The sequence below is a fragment of the Prionailurus bengalensis genome (genome assembly GCF_016509475.1).
Source record: "Prionailurus bengalensis isolate Pbe53 chromosome B2 unlocalized genomic scaffold, Fcat_Pben_1.1_paternal_pri B2_random_Un_scaffold_46, whole genome shotgun sequence".
In the NCBI taxonomy this organism is placed as follows: Eukaryota; Metazoa; Chordata; class Mammalia; order Carnivora; family Felidae; genus Prionailurus; species Prionailurus bengalensis.
Genome location: NW_025091153.1, coordinates 639,094 through 666,024, shown reverse-complemented (window position 1 = coordinate 666,024; position 26,931 = coordinate 639,094). Strand labels below are relative to the sequence as shown.

At 52.7% G+C, this 26,931-nt stretch overlaps 3 protein-coding genes across 11 annotated transcripts in view; 2 read left to right on the top strand and 1 right to left on the bottom strand.

Annotated features, from left to right (window-relative positions):
* Positions 1–8,868, bottom strand: part of C2 (complement C2) — a 41,883-nt gene extending 33,015 nt beyond the window's left edge. Inside the window, exon 1 of the mRNA XM_043571858.1 lies at positions 8,383–8,868. Coding sequence (XP_043427793.1) covers positions 8,383–8,788 — 406 coding nt within the window. The 5' untranslated portion in view covers positions 8,789–8,868. The remainder of the gene's footprint in view (positions 1–8,382) is intronic.
* A 37-nt stretch (positions 8,869–8,905) lies between these two features.
* ZBTB12 (zinc finger and BTB domain containing 12) lies at positions 8,906–11,250 on the top strand. Its single transcript, XM_043571861.1, has 2 exons — positions 8,906–9,116; positions 9,635–11,250. The coding sequence occupies exon 2, from the start codon at positions 9,655–9,657 to the stop codon at positions 11,032–11,034; it is 1,380 nt and encodes a 459-aa protein (XP_043427796.1). The 5' UTR covers positions 8,906–9,116; positions 9,635–9,654; the 3' UTR covers positions 11,035–11,250.
* A 1,973-nt stretch (positions 11,251–13,223) lies between these two features.
* On the top strand, positions 13,224–26,597 carry EHMT2 (euchromatic histone lysine methyltransferase 2). Of its 9 annotated transcripts, XM_043571851.1 has the most exons (28): positions 13,237–13,301; positions 13,948–14,014; positions 14,113–14,331; positions 14,429–14,682; positions 15,522–15,606; positions 15,702–15,742; positions 15,861–16,016; positions 18,083–18,220; positions 18,337–18,451; positions 18,622–18,723; positions 18,948–19,096; positions 19,197–19,340; positions 19,420–19,655; positions 19,735–19,917; positions 20,035–20,117; positions 20,450–20,556; positions 20,658–20,780; positions 20,866–20,967; positions 21,738–21,842; positions 21,958–22,112; positions 22,196–22,363; positions 22,808–22,952; positions 23,300–23,377; positions 23,630–23,745; positions 23,855–23,941; positions 25,354–25,432; positions 25,574–25,749; positions 26,094–26,597. In XM_043571851.1, exons 1-28 carry the CDS (start codon positions 13,260–13,262, stop codon positions 26,272–26,274), a joined length of 3,636 nt encoding a protein of 1,211 aa, XP_043427786.1. In that variant the 5' UTR covers positions 13,237–13,259; the 3' UTR covers positions 26,275–26,597. The 9 variants fall into 9 exon arrangements, 8 of the variants coding, with proteins under 8 accessions (XP_043427792.1, XP_043427786.1, XP_043427788.1 ...); XM_043571857.1 differs by lacking the exon at positions 15,861–16,016 and having other exon boundaries at positions 13,224–13,301; XM_043571853.1 differs by lacking the exon at positions 18,622–18,723 and having other exon boundaries at positions 13,238–13,301.
* The last annotated feature ends 334 nt before the right edge of the window (positions 26,598–26,931 follow it).

The following is a 26,931-nucleotide window of genomic DNA, read 5'->3' as shown; positions in this document are numbered from 1 at the left end:
TAGCTCAGAGCTGCTTGGGATTCTCTCTATCTGTCTCCCTCTGCCTTTCCCCTCCCCCTCAAAATAAATAAATAAACATTAAAAACAATTTGTGTAATTAAAAAAGAAAAAAGAAGTGCAATCCTAGGAGTGCCTGGCTGGCTCAATCAGTACAGTGTGCAACTCTGGATCTCAGGGTGTTGAGTTCAAGCCCCATGTTGGGTGTAGAGCTCACATACGTACATACATAAATGTTAAAAAAATAAGTTAATAATATGTAATATTTTTAAAAAAGAAGTGAAAGTCTAAGATGGTTGGGACACCTTCTTTTTAATTAATTCATGTATTTATGGGTCAACATTACTTATTTGCTAGAATTAGGCAGGATTCAGCATGAATTATATTCCTAGTTTAATAATTTTTGTAGACGTAAGAACTGAACATTTTATTTCATATGCAGATGGAAATGGAAAGAGTTTTGTCATAGCAATCTCACTAATTTCTTTGAAGTTCTTTGAAATCACACGAAGTTATGTACCAAAACATGGTGACTTATAATAAAAAATCAGCTGGTCTCTTCAACAAATGGTGCTGGAAAAACTGGATATTCCCATGCAAAAGAATGAAGTTAAACCCCTACCTCACATTGGATACAAAAATTAATTCAAAGTGGATCAACAACATAAATATATAAAAGCTTAAGCCGTAAAACTGATAGAAGAAAACCTAAATTTTCATGACCTTTGATTTGGTGATTTTTTTTTAAGTTTATCTATTTTTTTTAGTAATCTCTGATGGGGTTCTTGAGCAAACGGCCAAGAAAGAATTCTTGAGACGTCTTTGGTGCAAAAAGATGATTTTATTAAAGCACGAGGACAGGACCCGGGGATAGAAAGAGTTGCACTGGAGTTGTGAGGAGTGACTGACATACACTTTTCAGTTAGTAGGGGTGACGGATAGAGTAAGTCTCTAAGGAATTTGAAAGAAAGGCTTTCAGGACCTTAAGGGGCTAACTACTGTGAAGATAAGGTTACTTTTAGTGTTTAATGAAACAAAAACATCAAGGAAGTAAGGCAGCCATGAGCTCCTTGAGCAAAGTCAGACTCTGCGTGTTCCAGGTGTCTATCAGTGGGCTACACTGTAAGGAGATTTAATTTATCTTACATTTCTCTTGTCTTTGTTTCCCTCATCAATCTCTATACCCAATGTGGGCCTCAAACTCACAACCCTGAGATCAAGAGTGGCCTGCTCCTGGGGCACCTGGGTGGCTCAGTTGGTTAAGCATTTGACTTCGACTCAGGTCATGATCTCGTGGTTTGTGAGTTTGAGCCCAGCATCAGGCTCTATACTGATAGCTCAGAGCCTGGAGCCTGCTTTGGATTCTGTGTCCTCCTCTCCCTCTGCCCTTCCCCCGTTCACGTGTCTCTCTCCCTCTCAAAAATAAATTAAAAAAAGAGTGGCACGCTCTTCCAACTGAGCCAGCCAGGTGCCCCTTCGTGATGGTTTCTTAGATATGGACACCAAAAGCACAAGCAACAAAAGAAAAAACAGATAAATTGGGCTTCATCCAAATTAAGAATATGTGTGCATCTTCAGGGCGCCTGGGTGGCTTGGTCGGTTAAGCGTCCGACTTCGGCTCAGGTCATGATCTCACCGTCCGTGAGTTCGAGCCCCGCGTCGGGCTCTGTGCTGACCGCTCAGAACCTGCAGCCTGTTTCAGATTCTGTGTCTCCCTCTCTCTGCCCCTCCCCTGTTCATGCTCTGTCTCTCTCTGTCTCAAAAATAAATAAACGTTAAAAAATATATATATATATGTGTGCATCTAAAGGCTTTTTTTTTTAGTAAGCTCTACACCCAACATACAGCCTGAAGAGTTGCACACTCTACCGAATGAGCCAGCCAGGTGCCCCAATCTGAAGACATTTTATCAAGAAAGTAAAAAAGACAACGTACAGAATGGGAGAATATATTTGTAAATCATATATCCTGTAAGGATCTAGTATGCAGAATATATAAAGAACACTTACAACTCCACAAAAAGGCAAACAACTCAATTTAAAAATGGTAAAAGGACTTGAACAGGTATTTCCCAGAGAAGATATACAAGTGGCACCAACAACCACATGAAAAGATACTCAATATCGTTAGTCATTAGGGAAATGCAAATCAAAACCACAATGAGATACCACTTCACCCACTAGGAAGTGACACCTAGGATGTGGAGAGAACGGAACCGTCATACAATGTGCTGGTGGGAATATAAAATGATTCAACAGCTGTGGAAAACTGTTTGATGGTTCCTCAAAAGCTATACATAGAATTACCATATTACCCAGAAATTCAACTCCTAGGTACATACCCCAAAAAATTAAAAACAGGCACTCAACAAATACATGTGCATAACAGCACTATCCACGATCACCAAAAGGTAGAAACAGCCCAAACGTCCATCAACAGAGGAATGAACAAATTGTGGTCTATACATATACTGGAGTATCAGTCAGCCGTAAAAAGGAATGAAGTACTGGGGCGCCTGAGTGGCTCAGTTGGTTAAGCGTCCAACTTCAGCTCAGGTCATGATCTCGCGGTTTGTGAGTTCAAGCCCCGGATCGGGCTCTGTGCTGACAGCTCGGAGCCTGAAGCCTGCTTCTGGTTCTGTGTCTCCCTCTCTCTCTGCCCCTCCCCTGCTCATGCTCTGCCTCTCTCTGTCTCAAAAATAAATAAACACTAAAAAAAAAAAAGGAATGAAGTACTGATACATGCTACAACATGGATGAACTCAAAAGGCATTATGCCAGGGGCACCTGGGTGCCTCAGTTGGTTAAGCGTCTGACTCTTGATTTTAGCTCAGGTCATGATCTCATGGCTCGTGAGTTCAAGCCCCACATCAGGCTCTGCACTGACAGTGTGGAATCTCCTTGGGATTTTCTCTCTCACTTTCTCTCTTCCCATTCCCAGCTCACATGCTCGCTCTCTCTCTCTCTCTCTCTCTCTCTCTCAAAATAAATAAACTTTAAAAAAACCAAATTATACCAAAAAAAAAAAAAAAGGTATTATGCATGTGAGAGAAGCCAGACATAGGGCCACATACTGTAGGATTCCACTTATACAAAATATCCAGAATAGATCATTCCACAGAAACAGAACACATATTGGTGGTTTCTGGAAGCTGGAGGAAGGAGGGAAGCAACTGTTTAATGGGTACAAGGTGCTTTTGGGGTGATAAAAATGTTTTGGAATAAGACAAAAGTGGATAGAAGTTGGGGTTGCACAACACTGTGAATGTACTAAATGCCATTGAATTTTTCACCTCAAAATGGTTAATTGTATGTTATGTAGATTTCACCTCAATAATAAAAAGGATAAAATAATAACGTAACTTTGTTGAAAAACAGAGAAAGTAGCTGACTTGTAGAATGATGTCGCTAGGTCACTCACTTTCTCAGAACCAACATAGATTTTGGAATTGTCCCTTTTGGTGCCCTGGTGTTTTCACCCTCCTGATTCCCCCTGGGGCCTAGTTTCTGTGGTAAGGGAGAGTTGGGCAAAGGGATGGGGACACGTGTTTCTCCTTCACAGGGGCCTCTTCAGGTCCATCAGCACCCCTATCCCTTTTGGGAGAGTCCGATCTGAGAAGGGTTCCCTTACATCTATCCAGGTCCACCTACCCCCTGGACAGTCCTCTTGCAGTACAGGGATACACGTTCCTAATTTGAAGCCTGCTGCCCTGGAGAAGCTTACATGTCATACTCAGAAAAGACTAAAAGAGGGCTCACAGCAGCATTGTAGTAATAACCACCAATTTAAATAACACAAATGCTCATCAACAGGACAAAGGATTAACTAGGTGTAAGCACCCAATAGAAAGAAGATTACAACTCAACAAAGTCAGAAGGAGTTAAAAAACACATAGACTACGATTCCATCTATGTGAAGATCTAACACACAAAGCTAAACAGCATGCTATTTAGGAACACCTACAACGTGCACAAAGGAAATTTCAAGACAAGAAATGGATCTATATTTGAGAAATTCAGAGTAGTGGTCACCCTGCAGGAAGGGAGAGGGATGCAGTCAGTGTGGAGCCCAAGAGACATCTAAGGTCCTGGGAATTTCTGTTTGTTTGTTTGTTTGTTTGTTTGTTTGTTTGTTTGTTTGTTTTGAGAGAGAGAGAAAGAACAAGAACAGGGAAGGGGGGGAGAGAAAGAGACAGAGACAGAGAGAGAGAGAGAGAGAGAGAGAGAGAGAGAGAATCCCAAGCAGGCTCCTCATCACCAGCGCAGAGCCAGACTCCAGGCTGGAACCCATGAACCTGGAGATCATGACCTGAGCCAAAATCAGTAGTCAAACGCTTAACCAACTGACCCACCCAGGTGCCCCCTGGGAATTTATTTCTTAAGCTACGGTCAGATACCCAAATATTTTGTTTCATTTGTCTTTATATGTGCTCATTTTATACGCTCTTCAATGTGTATAATGTCTTCACAATACAGGTTCTTAGGAGAGAGGATGAGCATAAAGCGAGTCAAGGAGAGTAAACAATCGCAATGCTGGCTGCGCTGGGAAGGGGAGGGTGGAGTGTGGTGGCAGCCAAGAGAGGGATCAAGCTGAAGAAAGATTTTTTTCTCTTAAGGCAGCAAAGATTTGTCTGGGTTTAAAGTAAAGGGGCAAGTATAAAGCCCAGGAGGGCAAGAAACAGAAGGCAAGATTAAGAGTGGGATATAGGAGGGAAGGGAGGGCTTTCAACAGGCTCTGACATTAAGGAAAGGGGAATAAGGATGAATGAAGAAAAAGATGTTTGGGGTGTGAAGGAGAGCACTCCAGTCTGCTGAGAGAAGGGGATTGATCAGGAGAGGGGTAGGGGACTCAGGAGAGTGGGCAGGTAGGAAGGGCATCGTGGTGGGGGAAGGGGCTCTTCCAGCTACATAAAGCATCCCCCCCCAGAACCTAACTGAAGGGTGCCGCTAAAGTCAGAGCAGCTGAGTGCTGCACGTGAGAAAGGGAAGGAGGGGACGTAACAGAAAGGGGGAGATGCTCAAGATGCCCAGAGGCCTCGTGGGGAGTGGGGCAGTCTGTACCCTTTTACACTTTCTGAATTTGTGGTCTTTGGGGTGTTTTATTTGTTTAGTTGGTTGGTTGTTTTGTTGGGGGGGTTGGCTTGGGTTGGTTTGGTTTTTGGCTTTGTTTTTGGAAGGAAGAAAAATCGGCTATTTATTGGTGTGGTGCCACCCAGGAGAATGGGGAGCTAGTGCTTAACGTCCTAAATTCCCCGTTGGCTTACAAGCAGGGGTTCTTAAAGGGTGAAAGTTCAGGGTAAGGGTCTTAGGGTCTTGGATCATGCCAATTGATCGACTGTAATATTTCCTTTCTTGACCATCTTCTCCCTCTCGGCATCTCCTTGTCAGGTTTTGGTGTGAGTGCAGTGAGGTGGTCGCTCTGCTGCAGGGGCTTGGCTGTTCCTCTTTAGGGGCCTGGAACTGCAAGACCTTCTCAGCAGATTGTGCTCAGTGGTATCATCTCTAGAGCTCAAAGGCAGAAGTTGTACATCCCATGACTATTCCTAAGCTGCAAACTATTATTATTTCTTTTCTTGTACACGTGGCACGTTATGTTCGACATCTCAGGCAGAACAGCACCCCACAGACTTCTCAGGAGGCAACATGATGTTACTTCCTAAGGCAAGTTTACAGGTTTCTTTAATAGTAACCAAGGGCTCTGTGACTGGTCAGAGGCAGCTATGTCTAAATTGAGGGAGCTTTGAGGGATAGGGACAATGACTGCTCTAGCTACTTCCTGCTGAGGAGGGGTGGAGGTCAGGATCATAGGGAATAAAAGTGTTTTGCTCCTGGGGCATCTGAATGGCTTAGTTGGTTAAGCATCCGACTTCGGCTCAGGTCATGATCTCGAGGTTCGTGATTTTGAGCCCCACATCAGGCTCTGTGCTGACAGCTCACAGCCTAGAACCTGCTTCAGATTCTGTGTCTTCCTCTCTCTCTGCCCCTCCCCTGCTCATGCTGTCTCTCTCTGTCTCTCAAAAATAAATAAACATTTAAAAATGTAATAAAAAAAAGAAAGTGTTTTGCTCCTAACCGTAAGTACTCTGGTGCCTGGCCTAACTTCAAAGCTTTGGACAACCATTAATTAGTTTCTGCTTTTGCTGCCTTGAGCAGCACCTCATGCCACATTTATGAGTAGATAAATCATTAAAAGAATAGCCAAGATAGATAATCCCACTTGGGTTAATGCCCAGAGTATTGATCGAATTCCTTAAGGAATCCAGAAAAACAGACCAGAATACCAATCCCATTTTGTTCCTGGGACTTCGGTAGGAATCTGTTGCAGCCAAATGTCTTGTCCTCTAATCTCGTCAAGGTGGGTTTCTACTTTTTGCTGAGCTATTACTTGAACTGTTTCGCTGGCCAAAATTCCCAAGGTGATAGAAAGATTTTTGATCATGTGCTCTGAGCCCTTATTCCCCACCAAGGTAAAAATGCTCTCCCAAAGGAATATCAAATGTATTATCTTGATAATCAAGCAAGGAATCCCCATTTCGTATTGATTCCCTTTCTTGTTCAATAAATACACTTTTTGAATTCTGAACCATGCAAGTAATTCTAAGAAAACATAAAATACACTGGACCATTTTTGTTTTTTAATTGGGGTATGGATTGGGTCATTTGCATGGACACCGGCAGGCCTGAGGCAGGTACCACAGACCTGGAAGTAGCTCAGAAAACAGGAGAGGTAGGTAGCAGCCGAGCAGGACTCAGGGTTCCTACAGTGAGGGCAAGAGCTGAGTGTGGGTCAAAGAAAGAAAAAGAAGTTGGAGGTTTTATTGTTATACAGGAAAAGTTGTACAAGCCTATGGATTAAAAGTCCAGACTAACTTCCCTCCTCCTTTCCTACTGGTAGCTCAAGGAATATAAATTTTTCCAGTCTAGGCTACGCAGAATGCAAAAGTACATCCACTGCCAAAGCTACTTGGAATGTCTCAGAGAAATGTGTAACTCTTCCTGTTTGGGATTATCTAGACCACTGTTTGCCTCCATCAGTAACCAAGAATGGTGCTGTAAGCCATGAGCTAGCTAGTCCTAGACCACTTTCCCCAGATGTACACAAAAAATACACATACCTCGGGGTGCCTGAATGGCTCAGTTGGTTGAGCATGTGACTCTTGATCTTAGCTCAGGTCATGATCCCAGGGTCATGGGATTGACCCCTGCATCAGGCTCTGCACTGACAGCGTGGAGCCTGCTTGGGATTCTCCCTCCCTCCCTCTCTCTCTCTCTCTCTCTCAATAAACTTAAAAAAAAAAAAAAGAGTGGAATATAGCTTTGAGCCTAGGTGTGTCTGACACGAAAGCCAAAGTTCTTTCTCAGATTCATATGGCCTGACTACAAAGGAGAGTTCTACAAAGAGGGCATTTTAGAATAAAGAGAACTGAGTGCAGGCATAAAAGGCAGAGAATTTAAAAGGGAAAGGCAGAGTCAAGCACCACCTAAACACTGCCCCCACTCTCCCACTCAAGGGTGTCCCTTTGAGTTCAGGAATTCAGTTTAAGTCAGGAACAAACTTTTTATGGGTGGATGCTGGCTGAATTGAAGAGGAATGACTTCAGCAGTCAGTCATTTATTGCATACCTTTTATTTGCAAAATATAACCCATGACATAATTCCTGCAATCAAGAAGTTTACGATCTATGAAGGAAGCCAGAGGTCGAACCCATTATATAACAGGCAGTTTCATCAGAATTGATGCTAAGAAAAATGCTCCAGTCTCCTGGAGTATGTGATAAACCAATCCAATCAGTGGGAAGCAGAGGCTTTTTCACCTGGACTTCAATGGGTAGGGAAGTGAGTGTGCAAGAAAGAGGGGGGCAGTCCGTGAGGTGCTAATAAATGCTGTTGGTAAATCTGTGGAGACTGCAGGTTAGTTTGCGAGTGACACAGAAAGAGAAGAGAGAGGTGCAGAGTTGATGGGAGGTTTTAAGGCGGTGGAGCTCTAACCTTGCCAGTCCCTTGGAGGAGCAGGGAAGGGATTGGAAGGACGCCTGCAGTTGGAAAGATTAAAGACGGTAAAATCACACTGACATAAATAATCGCATAATTAGAAAAATTAATACTTGAGCTAATTACACAGTAGGGGTGAAATGGGCGAGGTCATCGACAATACATAAAAGTGGAGGACGTTTGCCTTGGCAAGAAGTGGGATCAATTCTGAGAATGGAGGGGAAGGTCGGGTGGGTGTGATGTTACACGACTGTGAGACGAAGGAAAGTTGAGAACACTGCATTGTTTCAGTAGGAAGTTAAATAATCTTTTGGGCCAGGAGGGCTAGAGTGGTCACTAACTTCAGAAGAGTTGAAAAAGTCTTGGTGTGTGGCTGGAGAAACTATGAACATACCAAACAGAGGATGCACGCGTGGGCAACAGCGACCAACAGCTCCGATAGCCGCGGCGCGGTCTGGGTTCCCGGGAAGGGCTGCGGTTGCAACCCTGTCCTGCTCGGCACAGCTGGGCCAGAGCGGCGCTACCACAGGGAGCAGGTGGCAGCACTGTCGGCTGGAGCTGGGCTGGCGGGGAGCGCGGGCGGGGGCGCGCTCTGCGGGGCGCAGAGCGGACGGCGCCCCAGGCAGCCGGGAACGGGGGGCGGGCCCGAGCAAGCGGGCCTCTGCGCGGCTCTTGGCACGCACGCGCAGACGTGCCGCGGGGCCCGGAGGCACAGAGGAGGGGGAGCGAGAAAGGGGGGTGTGGAACGTATTTCCGCTCTGGCGGACAAATAATACTGGCCAAAGGGGAGGCCAGGCCATCCGGCCCTTTAACCGCGTGGGGGGGGGGGGGGGGGGCTGGTGAAGAAAGGGGGGTCTGGAAGGGGCGAATCCTGCTCCTTTAATTCCCTCCCCTCTTCCTCCTCCCCGAGTTCTCGCCGACGCCGAGGCGCGCGGGGCCTGGAACACACTGCACGAGCCGCCCCCGCCCCTCCCTCCTAACGCCCACGCGGAGCTGGCCCCGCGCGCGCGCCTCGTGCACCCTCGCGCCTGCGCGCTGCCCAGGCTCTGCCCGTGTTTGGGGGCGCTGCCGACCCTGGGGGGGTGGGGGAGATAGGGGGGGAAAAAACAGCGCGCGGAACCGGGCCAGGTGAGAGGCGCGTGCACTCAGGGTCGTGGGGCTGGGGGGGCGTGCCACGGAGCTCTGAACGTGGGGGGGGCGTGCACGAAGCGTGCAGGCGGCGGGGGGAGGACGTGAAAGGCGCGTGCAAACGTGCAAAGGGGGGGCGGAGGAACGAAGCAGCGGGGAAAGGGGGCGGGGTGAGAAAAGGCTGCAGCCCGGGCCACCCCGGAGCCCAGAGCCCCAGGCCTCTGCTCCAGGTTTCTCCAGCCTTACCCTTGGGCGCGCGGGCTCGCCCCATTCTCGCGGGCGGTCCGGCGTGGGGGGGGGGGGGGGTGTGTGGACGCCGCTGCCCCGCCCCCGGGAACCACGCCTCCGTTCTCTCGGAGGGAGAGCGCTTCCCCAGGGCCTGGGGAAACTGAGGAAGGGGCCTGAAGACTGGGAGATCTGAAGCTGGGATGCTGGGCAAGAATGGGAGCGAGGGGCCTGGAGCCTTGGCTTAGGCGAACCAGAGACCTTTGTCTCTGACCGGTTTCCTTCCCAACCAGGGTTGCCCACCCCCGCCACAATGGCCTCTGGGGTGGAAGTCCTGCGCTTCCAGCTGCCGGGCCACGAGGCCGCTACCCTGCGGAACATGAACCAGCTCCGCGCAGAGGAGCGGTTTTGCGACGTGACCATTGTGGCCGACAGCCTCAAGTTTCGTGGCCACAAGGTCATCCTGGCCGCCTGCTCGCCTTTCCTGCGGGACCAGTTCCTACTGAACCCCAGTTCTGAGCTGCAGGTCTCACTGATGCACAGTGCACGCATCGTGGCCGACCTGCTCCTGTCCTGCTACACGGGCGCTCTGGAATTCGCCGTCAGGGACATCGTCAACTACCTGACGGCTGCCTCTTACCTGCAGATGGAGCACGTGGTGGAGAAATGCAGGAACGCCCTCAGCCAGTTCATTGAGCCCAAAATAGGCCTCAAAGAGGATGGGGTCAGCGATGCCAGCCTTGTGAGCAGTGTCAGTGCCACCAAATCCCTGCTCCCTCCTGCTAGGACCCCAAAGCCAGCCCCCAAGCCCCCACCCCCACCCCCTTTGCCCCCTCCACTCCTACGGCCTGTGAAACTGGAGTTCCCTCTGGATGAGGATCTGGAGCTGAAGGCCGAGGAAGAAGATGAGGACGAGGACGAGGACGTGTCTGACATCTGCATCGTCAAAGTGGAGTCGGCCCTGGAGGTGGCACACCGGCTCAAACCTCCCGGAGGTTTGGGAGGAGGCCTGAGCATCGGAGGCTCGGTGGGCAGCCACCTTGGGGAGCTGGCCCAGAGCAGCGTGCCCCCCAGCACTGTGGCCCCGCCACAGGGTGTAGTGAAAGCCTGCTATAGCCTGTCCGAGGACGCAGAAGGGGAGGGTTTGCTGTTGATCCCTGGAGGCAGAGCCAGCGTGGGGGCCACCTCGGGCCTGGTGGAGGCAGCAGCGGTGGCCATGGCTGCCCGGGGGGCGGGGGGCAGCCTGGGGGCAGGGAGCAGCCGGGGACCCCTGCCCGGGGGCTTTTCCAGTGGAAACCCCCTAAAGAACATCAAGTGCACCAAGTGCCCGGAAGTGTTCCAGGGCGTGGAGAAGCTGGTCTTCCACATGCGGGCGCAGCACTTCATCTTCATGTGCCCACGCTGCGGCAAGCAGTTCAACCACAGCAGCAACCTCAACCGCCACATGAACGTGCACCGCGGCGTCAAGTCGCACTCGTGTGGCATCTGCGGCAAGTGCTTCACACAGAAGTCCACGCTGCACGACCACCTCAACCTACACTCTGGAGCGAGGCCCTATCGCTGCTCCTACTGCGACGTGCGCTTCGCTCACAAGCCTGCCATTAGGCGGCACCTCAAGGAGCAGCATGGCAAGACAACGGCAGAGAACGTGTTGGAGGCCAGTGTGGCAGAGATCAACGTCCTCATCCGCTAGTGGGGCAGGCTCGGGGGCCAGGAGGCAGGGGTCCCTGGGCTGAAGGGAGCTCCCTGGCCCAGCAGAATAGGTAGGGGGGTGGGAGGGTCGGGAATAGGCAGGTACGTGGGGAACCTGAGCGGATATATCCTGAGGGAGGGGCTGAAGATTTCTTGGAGAGAGGACCCCTGCCTTTTCAGAAAAAAAAGAATGGAGAGGGAGAGGGTTCTTTGAGAAGACCAAGAGAATATGGGCTCCCAGAGAAAGATTTTCTTCTCTTAGACGTGCATGGATATGTGGAGGGAGGGAAAGGGTCTTATGGAATGAGGAAAAAAAAAAAAAAAAAGACAAAAATGCTTTATTCCTGGTTAAGGCTGCCCAGGGAGAGGTTCTGATATATCTTGAGATGGGGGGTGGGGGGGTGGGAATTGGGAGGGAATTTGGCAGGAGGCAGTTTATGTGCTCCTGCATAGAATAGATCCTTGGGAGAGGGAGTGGTAGGGGGAAAGGATTATTGAATTCCAGAAAAGGAAGTAGGGAGACAGTTCTTGCATGCTGGGGGAATGGGATTATGGGTAAAGACTCACCAAAACTAGGGAGAACCATGTCAGGTGCCAGGTAAGAGAACATGGGGATAAGGGTCCTGGGTAGATATGAAGTGGGGGACAATAGCAAGAAGGATGAACAGTGGTGGGGGTGGGGGGTAGGGCACTTAGATGAAAGGATACATGGAGGTCTGTTTGGGGAGGGAGGGAGAGGAGTAGAGACTTATACAGTATTTTTTAAGAAAACAAAACGTATTTTTTAGGATTTTTTCTGGAGTTTGGGGTTTTAGTTTTTCTGCTTTTGTTTTCCACAAAATAAAAAATAATAAAAAAAAAACCACTTTATTTTTTCTTTATACTCTGTCTGGCAACTGCATGTGTATGACTATCCCACCCTAGACAGCTTCTCTCTCATGCCATTTGCTCTACACTCCGCACAACTCCTGTAGGCCTCATGCGTGAAGGAGACTTGAGAAGAGAAGGGGATTGTGCAAGTGGGCTTCTCTGGCTGGGTACCCTCCAAATTCTACAACCTCAGCACCTGGCAGATAGCTCACATTTATGTTTCATAATTAGCAGTGGTGATAACACACTATCTCCCCCTCTATTGGAAGAGTTTCGTATCTGCACTATGGAAGAGCTATATGTGTGATCATTGTGTCCACCAAAACTTTAAGCAGGAGCCAATGTTTGGACATTTATGATCTGAGGAAGGGTTCATGTCCTCGGGAAAGCTAAATAAACAAAACAAAAAACAGTTCAGATTAGGGTATGGGGAAGACTACAATTCCCACAAAGCTCTGGAATAGTTCTTAAGCAAAGAGAACTACAGTTCCCAGAAGGCCTTGAATTGGCCTCAGGTGCCCAATACCCCAACCACCTGCTTCTATCAAATACTGCGTGTGAAATCACACAGGTTTTTTTTCCAGACTTTGACCAGAATGTAATACGTAAAGGGATGGTACCCTAAATAATGCTACCAAGGTTATATATTGGTGTAACATCATTCATACTGTTAGTTGGGCTGTGACCCACGCAGTGCCTATGTATATAAGGTGTTTGGCAAAAAAAGAAAAAAGTTACTCAGTAGTATCACCAGGCAGTAATGACTCTCGGGCCTCTAGGGTCTTACCCAGATCGCTAGTGCACATGGTGGAGTAACATGTATGGCATAAACAGAACAGACGTTTAGCCCCAGGTTTTCAAAAGTGGACGCTGCTCCAGGAGACATGAAGCAGTTGAAAGTAAAGGTGTCCGCGCGTCCCCATTGCCCCCTCCTTGCTCGTTAGGGAAGCAAGGCCAAAACTGAGCCCGACCCTTCTATCTGGTGACCCACAAACTAGAAAGCACCCAGAGGCGGGAGAAGCATACGCGGGCCAGATTGGAAAGACAGCCGCAGCCGAAAGCTGGGAGGGTCAGACATTCCTTTCGTTACCTAAAACCAGGCGGGGGATGGAGAAGCCACACCTGGACCCAGGCGTGCCTCACCTTCGGCTCCCCGCTGAGCTGACACCAGGAATGGCAGGAATTCTCCCCTGCAGTCCCAGCTTAGGACAGCCACTGCCATTTCCGAGGCTGCTCTCGGGGGAAAATGGCCAGAAGGCGCGTAGTGGCTCCTTTAAGGCTCCTCCTAGTCCTCCCTCCCCCGCCCACGTGACCCGGGGCGGCCGCGCGCCGGCTCAGCCCCCCGCGCAAGCGGCGATGGCGGCGGCGGCGGGAGCTGCAGCGGCGGCGGCCGCCGAGGTGCGGAAGGGGAGGGGGAGAGGCGGGTGCATGCCCGCGCGCGCGCCCGGGGGAAGCGCGCGCCCGTGCAATGCTCCGGGGGTGCAACGGGGCCGGGGGGCCCGGACGGGACCTACAGCAATCCGGAGGGCCAGCACCGGGGGCGGATGAGGGGACCAGGGGGTGGGAGGTGGGGGGAGTGGGCACGGAGGCGCGCGTGCAGCCGCCGGCTGCCCCCGAGTGGGCGGCGGGCGCCGGGGCCCCAGGAGCACGCGCGAGGGGCACGAGGGGCCGTCCACCGGGCTGGGGGGCAGCGGGCGCTGGAGGGGTTGGTGCCCGGGGTCCCCGCGGCCTGGGGGACAAAGGGGGAGCGGCGCGTGCAGCCGGGAGGAGGGGGCGGGGCCGGGGCGCGGAGGCCCCGCCCCCTCCCCCTCCTCTCTTCTCGGCCCCAGAGATGCGGGGTCTACCGAGAGGGAGGGGGTTGATGCGGGCCCGGGGGAGGGGTCGTGCGGCCCCCCCGGGCAGCCGAGGCCGCGGAAGGGGGGGGCCCCATAGAGGAAGAGGTAGGCCCCGGAGCCTACTCTCTCTTCCCAGAGCCCAGGCGTCCTGGGCTCCCCAACTTCCTACAGGGCTGACCAGCCCTCCTCTACCTTGTGTCCCCTGCCAGGGGGAGGCCCCTGCTGAGATGGGGGCGCTGGTGCTGGAGAAGGAGCCTAGAGGAGCCACTGAAAGAGGTGAGTACAGCAGAAAAACGGGCCCAGTTGGACCTTCACCTCCCCCAACACAGGATTCCCTGAGAGCTTAGCCCCAAACTTTTTCTTTTCCCTTACAGTTCATGGCTCTTTGGGGGACACCCCTCGTAGTGAGGAGACCCTACCCAAGGCCAGTCCCGACTCCCTGGAGCCTGCTGGCCCCTCATCCCCAGCCTCTGTCACGGTCACCGTGGGTGATGAGGGGGCTGACACCCCTGTAGGAGCCACACCACTCATTGGGGATGAACCTGAGAATCTCGAGGGAGATGGGGACCTCCATGGGGGCCGCATCCTGCTGGGTGAGAGGCTGGGGAGTCTTGGGGTGGGGGGTGAAGTGGGGTATCCTCTGACTACTTTTCCTCTTATCTTGCCTTTGCTTGCCTGTCTGTTTTCCAGGCCATGCCACAAAGTCATTCCCCTCTTCCCCCAGCAAGGGGGGTGCCTGTCCCAGCCGGGCCAAGATGTCAATGACAGGGGCTGGAAAATCACCCCCATCGGTCCAGAGTTTAGCTATGAGGCTGCTGAGTATGCCGGGCGCCCAGGGGGCAGCAGCAGCAGGGCCTGAACCCCCTCCGGCCACACCCAGCCCAGAGGGGCAGCCCAAGGTCCACCGAGCCAGAAAAACTATGTCCAAACCAGGAAATGGGCAGGTGAGGATTGAGGGAGAGGGTTTGGAGTGGGGAGACAGGAGTAATCCACAGTAAACCCCTTGTGGACTTTCTTTACACTTTTTTTTTTTTTTTTTTTTTTACACTTTATTCAGACCTTTTCTAATCTATTCCCAGTTTCACATATTTACCTAGGGGCTACAATGTGTCAAATTCTGGGCTGGGGGTTAATCTGAACACACAGACAAATTTCTGTCTTCCTGGAGTTTACATTCTTGGGGAGAGGGAAGTAGATAATACAAAGGTTAGAGAGTTAATTGTGTAGCTACTTTTATAATTATTCTTATGATAATGACTAAAGAAACTTCAGACCACTCTTTCTTTCTACCTCAAAGCAAGCCCCAAGGGAACTTTTTCCTCCCTTTGACACTGTCCCTGCTCCCTTTTTTAAAGGTTCTAAGGGTTTTACTATGAATCCCTAAGGGGTAGGAGGTGAGGGAAAGGACCAAAGCCCCAGAATTTCAGAAGCTTTATGACAATATTTTTAGGGCTCTTGGTATGATTTTGTTTTGGGTATGGTTTAGGTAGCTTTGGGCAAAGCATGAACCTTTGTTTTCTCATCTGTAAAATGGGTAAAAAAGGGCCTGCTTCTGCAATCTTGAAGAGATAAGTGTTAGGTGTGGGATGTGCTTAACATACTACTTCTGGGGATACAGCAGTTCTTGTGATTGCCACATTCTGGTTCACTGGAGCTTCAAATGGCATTTTTGAGGGTGTGGCTCACCTACCCTCCACCTCACCCAGGGCTGCAGGCTAATCCAGGCCCCCGGGCCCAACCAGAGATACTCCCGACCCTAAGTGTGCTCCCTCTCGGCCCCCAGCCCCCAGTCCCTGAGAAGCGGCCCCCTGAAGTGCAGCATTTCCGCATGAGTGATGACGTGCACTCCTTGGGGAAGATGACCTCAGGTCAGTCCCACCTCCCACCCAACCTGCTGCTGGATGAGACCTCAGGGTCCTGAGGGTTAAGGACAGGCCTTACTCCTTTCTCTCTCTCCTTCTAGATGTGGCTAAAAGGAGGAAGCTGAACTCCGGTGGTGGCCTGGTGAGCCTGGAGAGGCAGAAAACAAGGCCTCTCCACCTAGGGGGCCTCATCCTGCCCTCAAGGGAAATGGGCTGGGGGGGAAGTACCAGCAGCTTCCATTTTTCTGATCTTTTCCTAGTCGGAGGAGTTGGGTTCTGCCCGGGGTTCAGGAGAAGTGACCATGGAGAAAGGGGACCCAGGGTCCCTAGAGGAGTGGGAGACAGTGGTGGGGGACGACTTCAGCCTCTACTACGACTCCTACTCTGTGGATGAGCGTGTGGACTCTGACAGCAAGGTGAGAAGGAGCTAGCCTACCTCCCTGCCAGCACGTACCTTGTTCAAGGCTCAATCGCCAGTCTTTCATTCCCTGCCTTGTCTCTTTCCTTTTTACCTTGTGAACACCCCCTAATTCAGGGGCCCATACGGTCCGTAACTTCCAGTGCATGCTCCACCCCAGTCCCTCCCCTTGCTCCTCTCCATGGTGGCAACCACCATCCTGGACTTGGGGTTTAGCATTCCATTTTGTTGTTTGCTTGCTTGTTTATTCTTTTGCTCTTGGTTTGGTTTTATCTCCTACAAGTTTGCCTGTGCAGTATAATGCTGTCTTACCTGTTGTGCTTTTTTTTTTTTTTTTAACATTTTTTCACGGAAAACTACAAATAACATACAAAAGAGCAAAGGGTGAGCCCTCATGAAGCCTCACCTGGCTCCAGCAATTTTCAGTACACAGCCACTCTTGACTCCTCTCTTCCTCCCCCAGCACACCCACGTCCCTGACTGCTTTAAAGTAGCCATCACATCGTTTTATCTGGAAATGTCTTCGTATGTATCTCTAAACATCAGGCTTCTTCCTGTTTTTTATTTTTATTTTTTAGTGTTTTTATTTATTTTTGAGAGAAAGAAAGAAACAGAGCGTGAGCCGGGAAGGGGCAGAGAGAGAAGCAGGGTCCAGGCTTTGAGCTGTCAGCACAGAGCCCGTTGCAGAGCTCAGACTCATGAACTGCAAGACCCTGGCCTGAGCTGAAGTCAGATACTTAACTGACTGAGCCACCCAGGCGCCCTCTTCCTGTTTTTTAGTATCACTGCTTAACTGTTTTCACAACCTAGAAAATGTAGCTATCACCTTGCTCTGAGTGTTCATGTGTTCTCAGTTGTTTCATAGGTGGGTTTTTGTTTGTCCAGATTCAAATGAGCTCCATACATTGGTTTGATTGACATTTGCCTTAGGCCTCTCTTGATTTAAAGGTAGGTTTACCTGTCTTTGAAAAAGAAGGGGTTTTTTTTTGCCGTTTATTTGTTGAAGAAGCCAGGTTGGTTGTCCTACAGAATTTCTCACGTTTAAAATTAGTTGACTGGGTGGCGACTGACATGTTCTTTTTTCTTTTTTTTTAATGTTTATTTATTTTAGAGAGAGGGAGACAGAGGTTCCAGAGCAGGCTCTGCACTGACAGCAGATAGCCCAATGCAGGGCTTGAACTCACGAACTGTGAGATCTTGAGCCAAAGTAGGATGCTTAACCGACTAAGTCATTCAGGTGCCCCCTCAATATTTTTTATAAACTAGATCTAGAAGCATAATCAGCTTTGGGTGTTTTTTTGTTTTTGTTTTTAATGGTGAGAAGATTTGATAGCTGGTATGCATGCTTCCTCTTGCATCGCATAAGCGGGCGTGGACGTCTTGTCTTTTTGTTAGTGGTATTTAAGATTGATAGTAGATTTCTGTGACGTCAACCTTCTCCTTATTACAAAGTTCTTCATTAGCTTTTCATCTGGTATTTTTAGCAACCACTGGTAGTCCTATCTACATATGAACTTCATAAAAAGCATAAAACTTGTGCTTGTTTTCTGGAACTTTTTTTTTTTTTTTGCTTAATATGTCATCAAGATTCACACTCATCATTGTGAGTGAGGTGCCTTCCTTTTCACAGCTGTCTAACATCCCACACCCTTTGTTTCCTCTCCTGTCCATTCACGTCCTCCAGGGAGCCATCCTGGGACAGTAGTAATAGTTCTTTAAAAAAAATTTTTTTTTAATGTTTATTTTTGAGAGAGAGACAGAGTACGAGCCGGGGAGGGGCAGAGAGAGAGGGAGACACAGAATCCGAAGCAGGCTCCAGGCTCTGAGCCGTCAGCACAGGGCCCGACGCAGGGCTCAAACTCAAGAACTGTGAGATCATGACCTAAGCCAAAGTTGGACGCTTAACTGACTGACCCACCCGGGCACCCCAGTAGTAATAGTTCTTTATTTATCCTGCTTCATTGAGTTTTGGGGGTTGGGTGTGTCCTGCCCTGCTTGTTTCCCAAGAGAGGGCTGTGGACTGAGGGTTGCTGTTTCCCCAGCCCTGCCTTGCTTCTCTCCCAGTCTGAGGTTGAAGCTCTGGCTGAACAACTAAGTGAGGAAGAGGAGGAAGAGGAGGAGGAGGAAGAAGAGGAAGAGGAGGAAGAAGAAGAAGAGGAAGAAGAAGAGGAAGATGAGGAGTCTGGCAATCAGTCTGACAGGGTAAGAGCTGGAGACTGGCATCCTGAGGAGTGGGGGCTGAGGGGCTGGAGGTCTGAGTCCCCAGAGCAGGGGTAGTGGGCTGGGGGCTAGGCTCTCTAATTCTTCCTCCATCCCAGAGTGGTTCCAGTGGCCGGCGCAAAGCCAAGAAGAAGTGGCGGAAGGACAGCCCATGGGTGAAGCCATCCCGGAAACGGCGGAAGCGCGAGCCTCCACGGGCCAAGGAGCCACGAGGTGAGGAGGCTCCTCTGCTCTTGGGTCCCCTCCTGCAGCCCCCCTGCCAGCCCCCAGAGAGCGTGCACGAACACACGCTCATGCATGTGCTCATGCACGTACACCCGCATGTACCCACGCGTCCAGGCACCTGTGAGCTCGCACTCTCACTCTCTCTGTCTCTGTGTCAGGAGTGAATGGTGTGGGCTCCTCAGGCCCCAGTGAGTACATGGAGGTCCCTCTGGGGTCCCTGGAGCTGCCCAGCGAGGGGACCCTCTCCCCCAACCACGCTGGTAATTGCCAATTGCTGGGATGGCGAGCCACTAGGGGGCACCCTCTGGGCTGGAGGGAACGGGGAGGAGGGGGACCCCACCGGAGCTGAGGTGTCTGTCCATGGCCAGGCTTTGGGAGTTCTAGAGCTTGGAGGGAAAGGCAGGGCGGGGGTGCGAGGCCCTACCAGTGGTCCCTGTGGGTGATGGGTATGGCCTCCCTCAGCTCCCTTTTCCCTCCGCCCAAGGGGTATCCAATGACACGTCTTCACTGGAGACAGAGCGGGGGTTTGAGGAGCTGCCCCTCTGCAGCTGCCGCATGGAGGCACCCAAGATTGACCGCATCAGCGAGAGAGCTGGGCACAAGTGCATGGCCACAGAGAGTGTGGATGGAGAGGTGGGCCCTGTGAGCTGGGAAGAGAGGTGCCAGTGGGTCGGGGGGGATCCAGCCCCAGGCCCTAGCCTCACCCTCTTCCTACCCATTCACGCTGCCACAGCTGTCAGGCTGCAATGCTGCAATCCTCAAGCGGGAGACCATGAGGCCGTCAAGCCGCGTGGCACTAATGGTGCTCTGTGAGACCCACCGTGCCCGCATGGTCAAACACCACTGCTGCCCAGGCTGTGGCTACTTCTGTACGGCGGTGAGTGACCAGTAGGGCAGACAGGCAGCGTGCCCCACAGGGGAGGGGTCTTCTAGATCCTGACCACATTATTTCCCAGGGCACCTTCCTGGAGTGCCACCCCGACTTCCGTGTGGCCCACCGCTTCCACAAGGCCTGTGTGTCCCAGCTGAACGGCATGGTCTTCTGTCCTCACTGTGGGGAGGATGCATCTGAGGCCCAGGAGGTGACCATCCCCCGGGGGGATGGGGTGACCCCACCAGCTGGCACCGCAGCCCCTGCCCCCCCACCCCTGGCTCAGGATGCCCCCGGGAGAGCAGACACTTCCCAGCCCAGGTACTGGCCTCCCCCTTCCCGACTGTCTGTTCCCTGCCCTGGCCCCGTTGCTTGTAGACATCAGCACCTTCTCCCACAGCGCCCGGATGCGAGGGCATGGGGAGCCCCGGCGGCCACCCTGTGACCCTCTGGCTGACACCATCGACAGCTCAGGGCCCTCCCTGACTCTTCCCAATGGGGGCTGCCTCTCAGCCGTGGGGCTGCCACCTGGGCCAGGCCGAGAGGCCCTGGAGAAGGCCCTGGTCATCCAGGAATCGGAGAGGTGAATGAGGGGTTGCTCTCGGGCTGGGCGGCCAGGGCTGGGGCTGAAAGGTGGATCTGCAGGTTTTGAGGTTGATGCTCCTTCTGAGGAGCCTACACCTCTCCCTTGCCATGACAGGAGGAAGAAACTCCGCTTCCACCCCCGGCAGTTGTACCTGTCGGTGAAGCAAGGGGAGCTGCAGAAGGTGATCCTGATGTTGTGTGAGTATTCCACTTACTCGTTTGTTCTGCAGACCTTGAGTGAACACTGATTATGTACCAGACACTGGGCTCAGGGCCAGGAGCGCAGCAACAGAGGCCATTGTCCTTGCCCTGAAATACTTAGTGTTAGTGTGGTAGGGGAGACAGACACACAGCTAACCCATCAGTTGTGCCTTCCCAGTGATGTTCAGAGGAGTTCATGACATTGCTCAGGAGGGGCCCCTGACATGGGTTAGGGCCCTAAGAAGCTTTCCTGGAGGAGGTCCCACCTGCCCCCTAGCTCGCTCACCACTTGTCCCTCCCTCTTCCGGTGTGGCGGGCTCTCCCCACAGTGGACAACCTGGACCCCAACTTCCAGAGCGATCAGCAGAGCAAGCGCACGCCCCTGCACGCGGCCGCCCAGAAGGGCTCCGTGGAGATCTGCCACGTGCTGCTGCAGGTCAGCCTGGGCCCAGCCCTCTGCCTCATTGACCAGGCCCCCAGACGCCCTCCTTTCCCCAGCCCTTCTGAGGTGCCAGCCCCCATGCCCCCTCCTTGCAGGCAGGAGCCAACATCAATGCAGTGGACAAGCAGCAGCGCACCCCGCTGATGGAGGCTGTGGTGAACAACCACCTGGAGGTAGCACGCTACATGGTGCAGCGTGGCGGCTGTGTCTACAGCAAGGTGTGGTGACCGGGCCAGCCGGGGCCTAGGTTTGAGATGGGTTTGAGATGCCAGCGGGGGACTCATCTGCCCACGTCTTCCTCAGGAGGAGGATGGCTCCACCTGCCTCCACCATGCAGCCAAAATTGGGAACTTGGAGATGGTCAGCCTGCTGCTCAGCACAGGACAGGTGGACGTCAACGCCCAGGTCAGCGGCCTGGCTGCCTGCCCAGCCCAGCCCACTTCGTCTGGGTCCTTGGCTCAGCTTCGGGCTTTGGGCCCCCTTTCGACTTCAGCTGACCTCCGACCCTTTCCATGATCTTGCCTTGCTCTAGCGTGTCCCTCTTTTCTCCCTCCTCATTTGTGTTTTTTTCTTTACCTTTCTCCTTTTTGCTTTTTCTGTCAGTTTTCAGAATAATGAGTTGCTGCCTTAATCTCTGGAAGTGTGCAATGATACTCTTTATCACCTCTCACTTTGTCATATGTTGGGTGTGTTTAGCCTATTGATCTTTGAATTGTTCCATTCTTTGTCCAGGAGGAGCCCCTTGAACTAGGCTTCTGTGGTTTTTGTTAGGACCCAACCGCTTTTAAGTGCATCTTTTAGTACAAAGAGACTTTTTTAGAGACTGCAGTCTGTGTCCTTAGCAGCAGTTATTGCTGTTGGGTCACTGTGTTCTAGGACTTTTGAATGGAAAGACCTAGAAAGTATGTGTCTTTTAGAATGAGAAAAATTATTCCACAACTCTGAGCAATAGACACTATTAGTCCCATTTTACAGATCGGGAACCTGAGACTCCAGAGACTTACCTGGAGTCTCAAAGCATGTGAGTGATGGAGCTGAGACTCACACTCAGAGTCTAGCCCCAGAGCCTGTGCTCTTGACCACATGCTCCTTTGGGAAGCAGGGCCAGCTGCTGGGCGTGCCCAGGGTAGGGGAAGGGGGACCCCTCACCCTCCTCCCTCTCTCCCCACCCACAGGACAGTGGGGGATGGACGCCCATTATCTGGGCTGCGGAGCACAAGCACATTGAGGTGATCCGCATGCTGCTGACACGGGGCGCCGATGTCACCCTCACAGACAACGTGAGAGTTGGTTGGGGGTAGTGGAGGTGGGGACTGTCCTGGCCCTCTGAGCAAGGACGAGGCTGGGTTCAAGGGCTCACTGTTTGGACCCACCCTTACCCTCCCACGTCCACAGGAGGAAAACATCTGCCTGCACTGGGCCTCCTTCACTGGCAGTGCTGCCATCGCTGAGGTCCTCCTCAATGCACGCTGTGACCTCCATGCTGTCAACTACCACGGTGACACGCCCCTGCACATCGCAGCGCGGGAGAGCTACCACGACTGTGTGCTGTGAGCCCCAGCCCACCCCACGCCCTGACGCCCCAGTGCCTTCACGCAGCCCCAGACCCCACAGGCTTCCTGTCCCCTCCCAGGCTGTTCCTGTCACGCGGGGCGAACCCTGAGCTGCGGAACAAGGAGGGGGACACAGCATGGGACCTGACTCCTGAGCGCTCCGACGTGTGGTTTGCGCTGCAGCTCAACCGCAAGCTTCGTCTTGGAGTGGGGAATCGGGCCATCCGCACTGAGAAGATCATCTGCCGGTGAGCCTGGGCCCTCTGCACCCAGGACAGCCTTCTGCCTTCTCCCCCAGCCCTGCTGAACCTCCAGAACATCCCTCAGACCCTCCCCAGGCTCCACTGAATCACCAGAACCAACCCCCAGCTAGGATACCAGATACAGTAAACAGAAATAGAGTTAAATTGGAATTTCAGTCGAGCAGCACGTACTTTTTTAGCGTTAAGAGCGTCCTACACAGTATTTGGAATGTATCCATAGTAAAAAATTACGTCTTACTTATCCAAAATCCAATTTTCATTGGGTGTCCTGCAGTTTATTTGACGACCTTACCTCCCATGCCCCAATGAACCCCCAGAATCATGCCCTTCCCTCCCACAGCCCCAGGAACCTCCTAGGCCTCTCCTTGTACCTAGTGGACCCCCTGACCCCATCCTGTAGCACCCCCAGCCCCATCTCCCTTCCATCAGGGATGTGGCTCGGGGCTATGAGAACGTGCCTATTCCCTGCGTCAACGGCGTGGATGGGGAGCCCTGCCCGGAGGATTACAAGTACATCTCAGAGAACTGTGAGACGTCCACCATGAACATCGACCGCAACATCACCCACCTGCAAGTGAGCAGGGGCCCGGGACCTCCTGGAGGGACACACAAGCTGTGGGCTGACAAGGCACCTGGCCAGTGGAATGGGGCTGAAAGGGACCTCTGGCATGGGCTTGCATGCATCTGGGAAAGGGGTCCTTTTTCTGGGACACGTGAAGGTATCATATGGGCTCTTGGTAGCCCTGGGGACACCCCAATCAGCAATACCTTGATTGTCCCTCGCCCCGGGAACATCACCACCCGCCATACTAATATAACCACCTCAGGGAAAGGACAGCAGTTGGGGGGCAGAGAGCGCTGGTTGCTGAGGGGACAAGGCCACTTCTGAGGGCCAAGCTGATCCCCTGCCTCCTGCCCCAGCACTGCACGTGTGTGGACGACTGTTCCAGTTCCAACTGCCTATGTGGCCAGCTCAGCATTCGCTGCTGGTATGACAAGGTATGTGCCCTCACCCTGGGCTTCCAGGGGCGTGCCAGGATAGAGGTGAGCCTGTGCCCAACTACATGCAAATCAAGGGCATGGTGGCGTGGTTCCTGTTCTCTGCACCCAGCATGTGGCCTCCCTTGGCCCGTTCTCCCTGTTTGTGGCATTGGGATCCATGGTGGGTTTTTCTCTGGAGTCCTGGGGGTGCTTAGCAGCCGAGGTGGGCGCCACACAGAAACCACTTGTCCTTCCCTCCTTCGACCCCAGGATGGACGGCTGCTCCAGGAATTTAACAAGATCGAGCCCCCACTGATTTTCGAGTGTAACCAGGCGTGTTCCTGCTGGAGAAACTGCAAGAACCGGGTGGTGCAGAGTGGTATCAAGTGAGGCCCACCCCTGCAGCCCACCCTCACCCCCACCTCACCCCTGTGTCCCCTCCGGTGGGGGTTTCTGGGTTCCTCCACCTAATGTCACCCCCTTTCCTGCCCCCAGAGTGCGACTGCAGCTCTACCGAACAGCCAAGATGGGCTGGGGGGTCCGAGCCCTGCAGACCATCCCCCAGGGAACCTTCATCTGCGAGTGAGTAGGGGTGGAAGGGTGCACAGCCGTAGCTGACTACCAAGCCTCCATCTGCTTTTCTCCCTAATGGGTCCCACCCCTTCCCACTGCCCGTCTCTGGCCAGATTGTACCTGCTCCCAGCCTGCTCAGACCTCAGAACCTTCTGTCACCACTACCACATCTTCCCTCCCCTGCCTTTCCAAGCTGGGAGACAGACAGACATGGATTGAGCCTCTGTCACTGGGTATCCTGGGCCAAGTTCTTAACCTCCTGGAGCCTCGTTTTGCTCATCTGCAAAATGGAGGTGATAAAGTTACCTTTCTGTCCAAGTCACCAGGGCCTCACTTCTCTCCAGCAATTCTTTCTTTTCGCAGCATCTGTAACCCTCCTGCCCCCTGGCTCCTACTCCATGGCCTGCAGACTTAATCTAGGCCTCCTTTGGCCCCACTTGCCTCTTTACAGGACCATCCATTTTCTCCTTATTGGGTCATCTCTCAACTTTGTTCAAATGGCCCCTTCCTCCTGAGCCTCAGTTTCCCCACCATCCACTCACTGCTCATCCCTGCCGGAATCTGCCTTTGCCCTTGCCCTTCTGCTGATACCACCTCTCGACAACCCGCCCGTCACCCCGTATCTTGATCCTCCTTCTCCCAGCGTCTGCTACTCTCCCTTGCTGTGGCTCCCATGATGCTGTCCTACCTCTGACCCATCCATCCTCCCTTTTCACCAACTTCTCTTCCTCCACTTTCTAAATGTGGGTGTCCTTGTGTCCAGCTCCTTCCTAGAGTTCCTCACAGCCCCTGTGGCTCTGTCCCTTCCTGCAGCCCCAACCTCTCCTGTCCTACTGCCTGGCATCACCACCACCTGCTGTGTGATTCCTAGTCCAGAAACCTCCTAGTGACTAAACCTGCGTGGATTTCCCCGCCCAAACCACCTGCCTATAGATACTGATCCCTGTAACCACAGGGGCTTGGTGTCTCCCTACTCGCTGATTCTTCCTCTGGTGCAGCTCAGGCCCTTCCCTTTACCTTCCCCACCACTGCATCTCCAGCTCGTCCCCAGCCCACCGGCCCCAACTTCCCCCACATTTGCTGGTCCTGCCCATTGTTCCAGCTGTCCAGTGGAGACCCCAGCTGGCAAGAGTATGCCCAGTGTTGTTCCCTCTGTTGTGTTCTCTGTTCCTCCTTTTCATTCTCATTCCAGAGGGGAGCCACCCACCTCCTCCCCCACTCCCAAGATGTCTGCTGTCCTCCATGTCCACTCTGCCTTGGCTGCCTACCTCAGCCATCTAGGTCTGTGGGATTCATAGACAGACGGGGCAGCTGACAAATTGTGAAAGAGGGTTCCATGGGGTTCTGAGGAGAGACAGGGCCTGGAGCGAGCTCCCGATAACCCCTGTTCACCTTCAGAACCACCACTTCCTGCCCAACAGGTATGTTGGGGAGCTGATCTCCGATGCTGAGGCTGATGTAAGAGAGGATGATTCTTATCTCTTCGACCTAGACAACAAGGTAAGCAGGAGACCCCTCTGTACCTTGCTCCCAGCCAGCTGATGGAAAGCTGGGGAGGAGGGACTGGATGGTCCATGGGTGGGGAAGTTGGCCAGGCAAGCAGGGTAGTAGTAGATGTGAAGGGTGATACCTTTCCCTCAGGACGGAGAGGTGTACTGCATTGATGCCCGTTACTATGGCAACATCAGCCGCTTCATCAACCACCTGTGTGACCCCAACATCATCCCCGTCCGTGTCTTCATGCTGCACCAGGACCTCCGGTTTCCACGCATTGCCTTCTTCAGTTCCCGAGACATCCGGACTGGGGAGGAGCTGGGGTGAGGTGTCTCTGGTGTGTGCCAGGGGTGTGGGAGATGCGGTAAGCTTGGGACCAGAAGCTGAAGACTGGAGAGTGCCTGGTTTCCAGGCATGGAGTAGAGCAGAGCCTCTCTGATATCCGTGTAGATGGAGTCCTGAGCCTCCCAGATTCTGATTCAGTAGATTTGGGATGGGGCCCAAGATTCTTCTGCATGTCTAATGAGTCACAGGCAGTGCCAGTGCTGCAGGTCCGTGAAACAGCAAATGGCTTGGAGTCCGTCCAGAGAAGATGGGGGTGGGTGCTTTGGGGTAGGCCTGGGCAGCTGGCTTTGGATCCCATAGCCTCCTTCTGCTCCTCTGACAGGTTTGACTATGGTGACCGCTTCTGGGACATCAAAAGCAAATACTTCACCTGTCAGTGTGGCTCTGAGAAGTGCAAGCACTCAGCCGAGGCCATTGCCCTGGAACAGAGCCGCCTGGCCCGCCTGGACCCCCACCCCGAGCTGTTGCCTGAGCTCGGCTCCCTGCCCCCAGTCAATCCCTGAACGCGGACCACACACGTCCCCCACCCCTGGATGGCCACCAGCTCAGCAGCCCCCTCTGCCACTTGCTGCTCACAGCCCACACCTGGGGGTGCTGCCTTCTTCTGTCCCTTACCCCTTCACACATTCCTCGGCCAGAGACCCCCAGCCGGGCCCTGGAGGTCTGACAGCCCCTCTCTCCCAGAGCTGGTTCTTCCCTGGGAGGGTGACTTCAGGGCTGGCTGCTCCCTGTTCCCCATCCTCAGCTGAAGTTTGATGAATTGAAATTGGGCCTCTATGCCAGCTGGTTTCCTTTGTTCTCAATAAATACTGGGTTTGGTAATAAACTGTCTTGGTGATTGTTTGAGGGGCCAGAGGGGGTTGGTCAGGGAGGAAGCACACATAGCCAGAGGGAATGTGGGCCCAAGGGACTGAGCAGGATGGACTGGTGTGGACAGCCACCCAAGGGGAGGGGAGGCTTGTGAGAGACCACTGTGGACAGAGTCCAGTCATGGGTGTGAGTGTACCACGAAATAATTTGCAAAAACATGAAGCTTTTTCTTAAAGCGTGCCAGCTCCTTCAAGCCATGGTCCGTAGAGCCCGCGGCAGGCAGCCCCGAGCCCCTGTCGCAGGCTTGGCCTTCCAGCCCTCCAGCAGGGCACTGCCCAGGCACGGAGTTG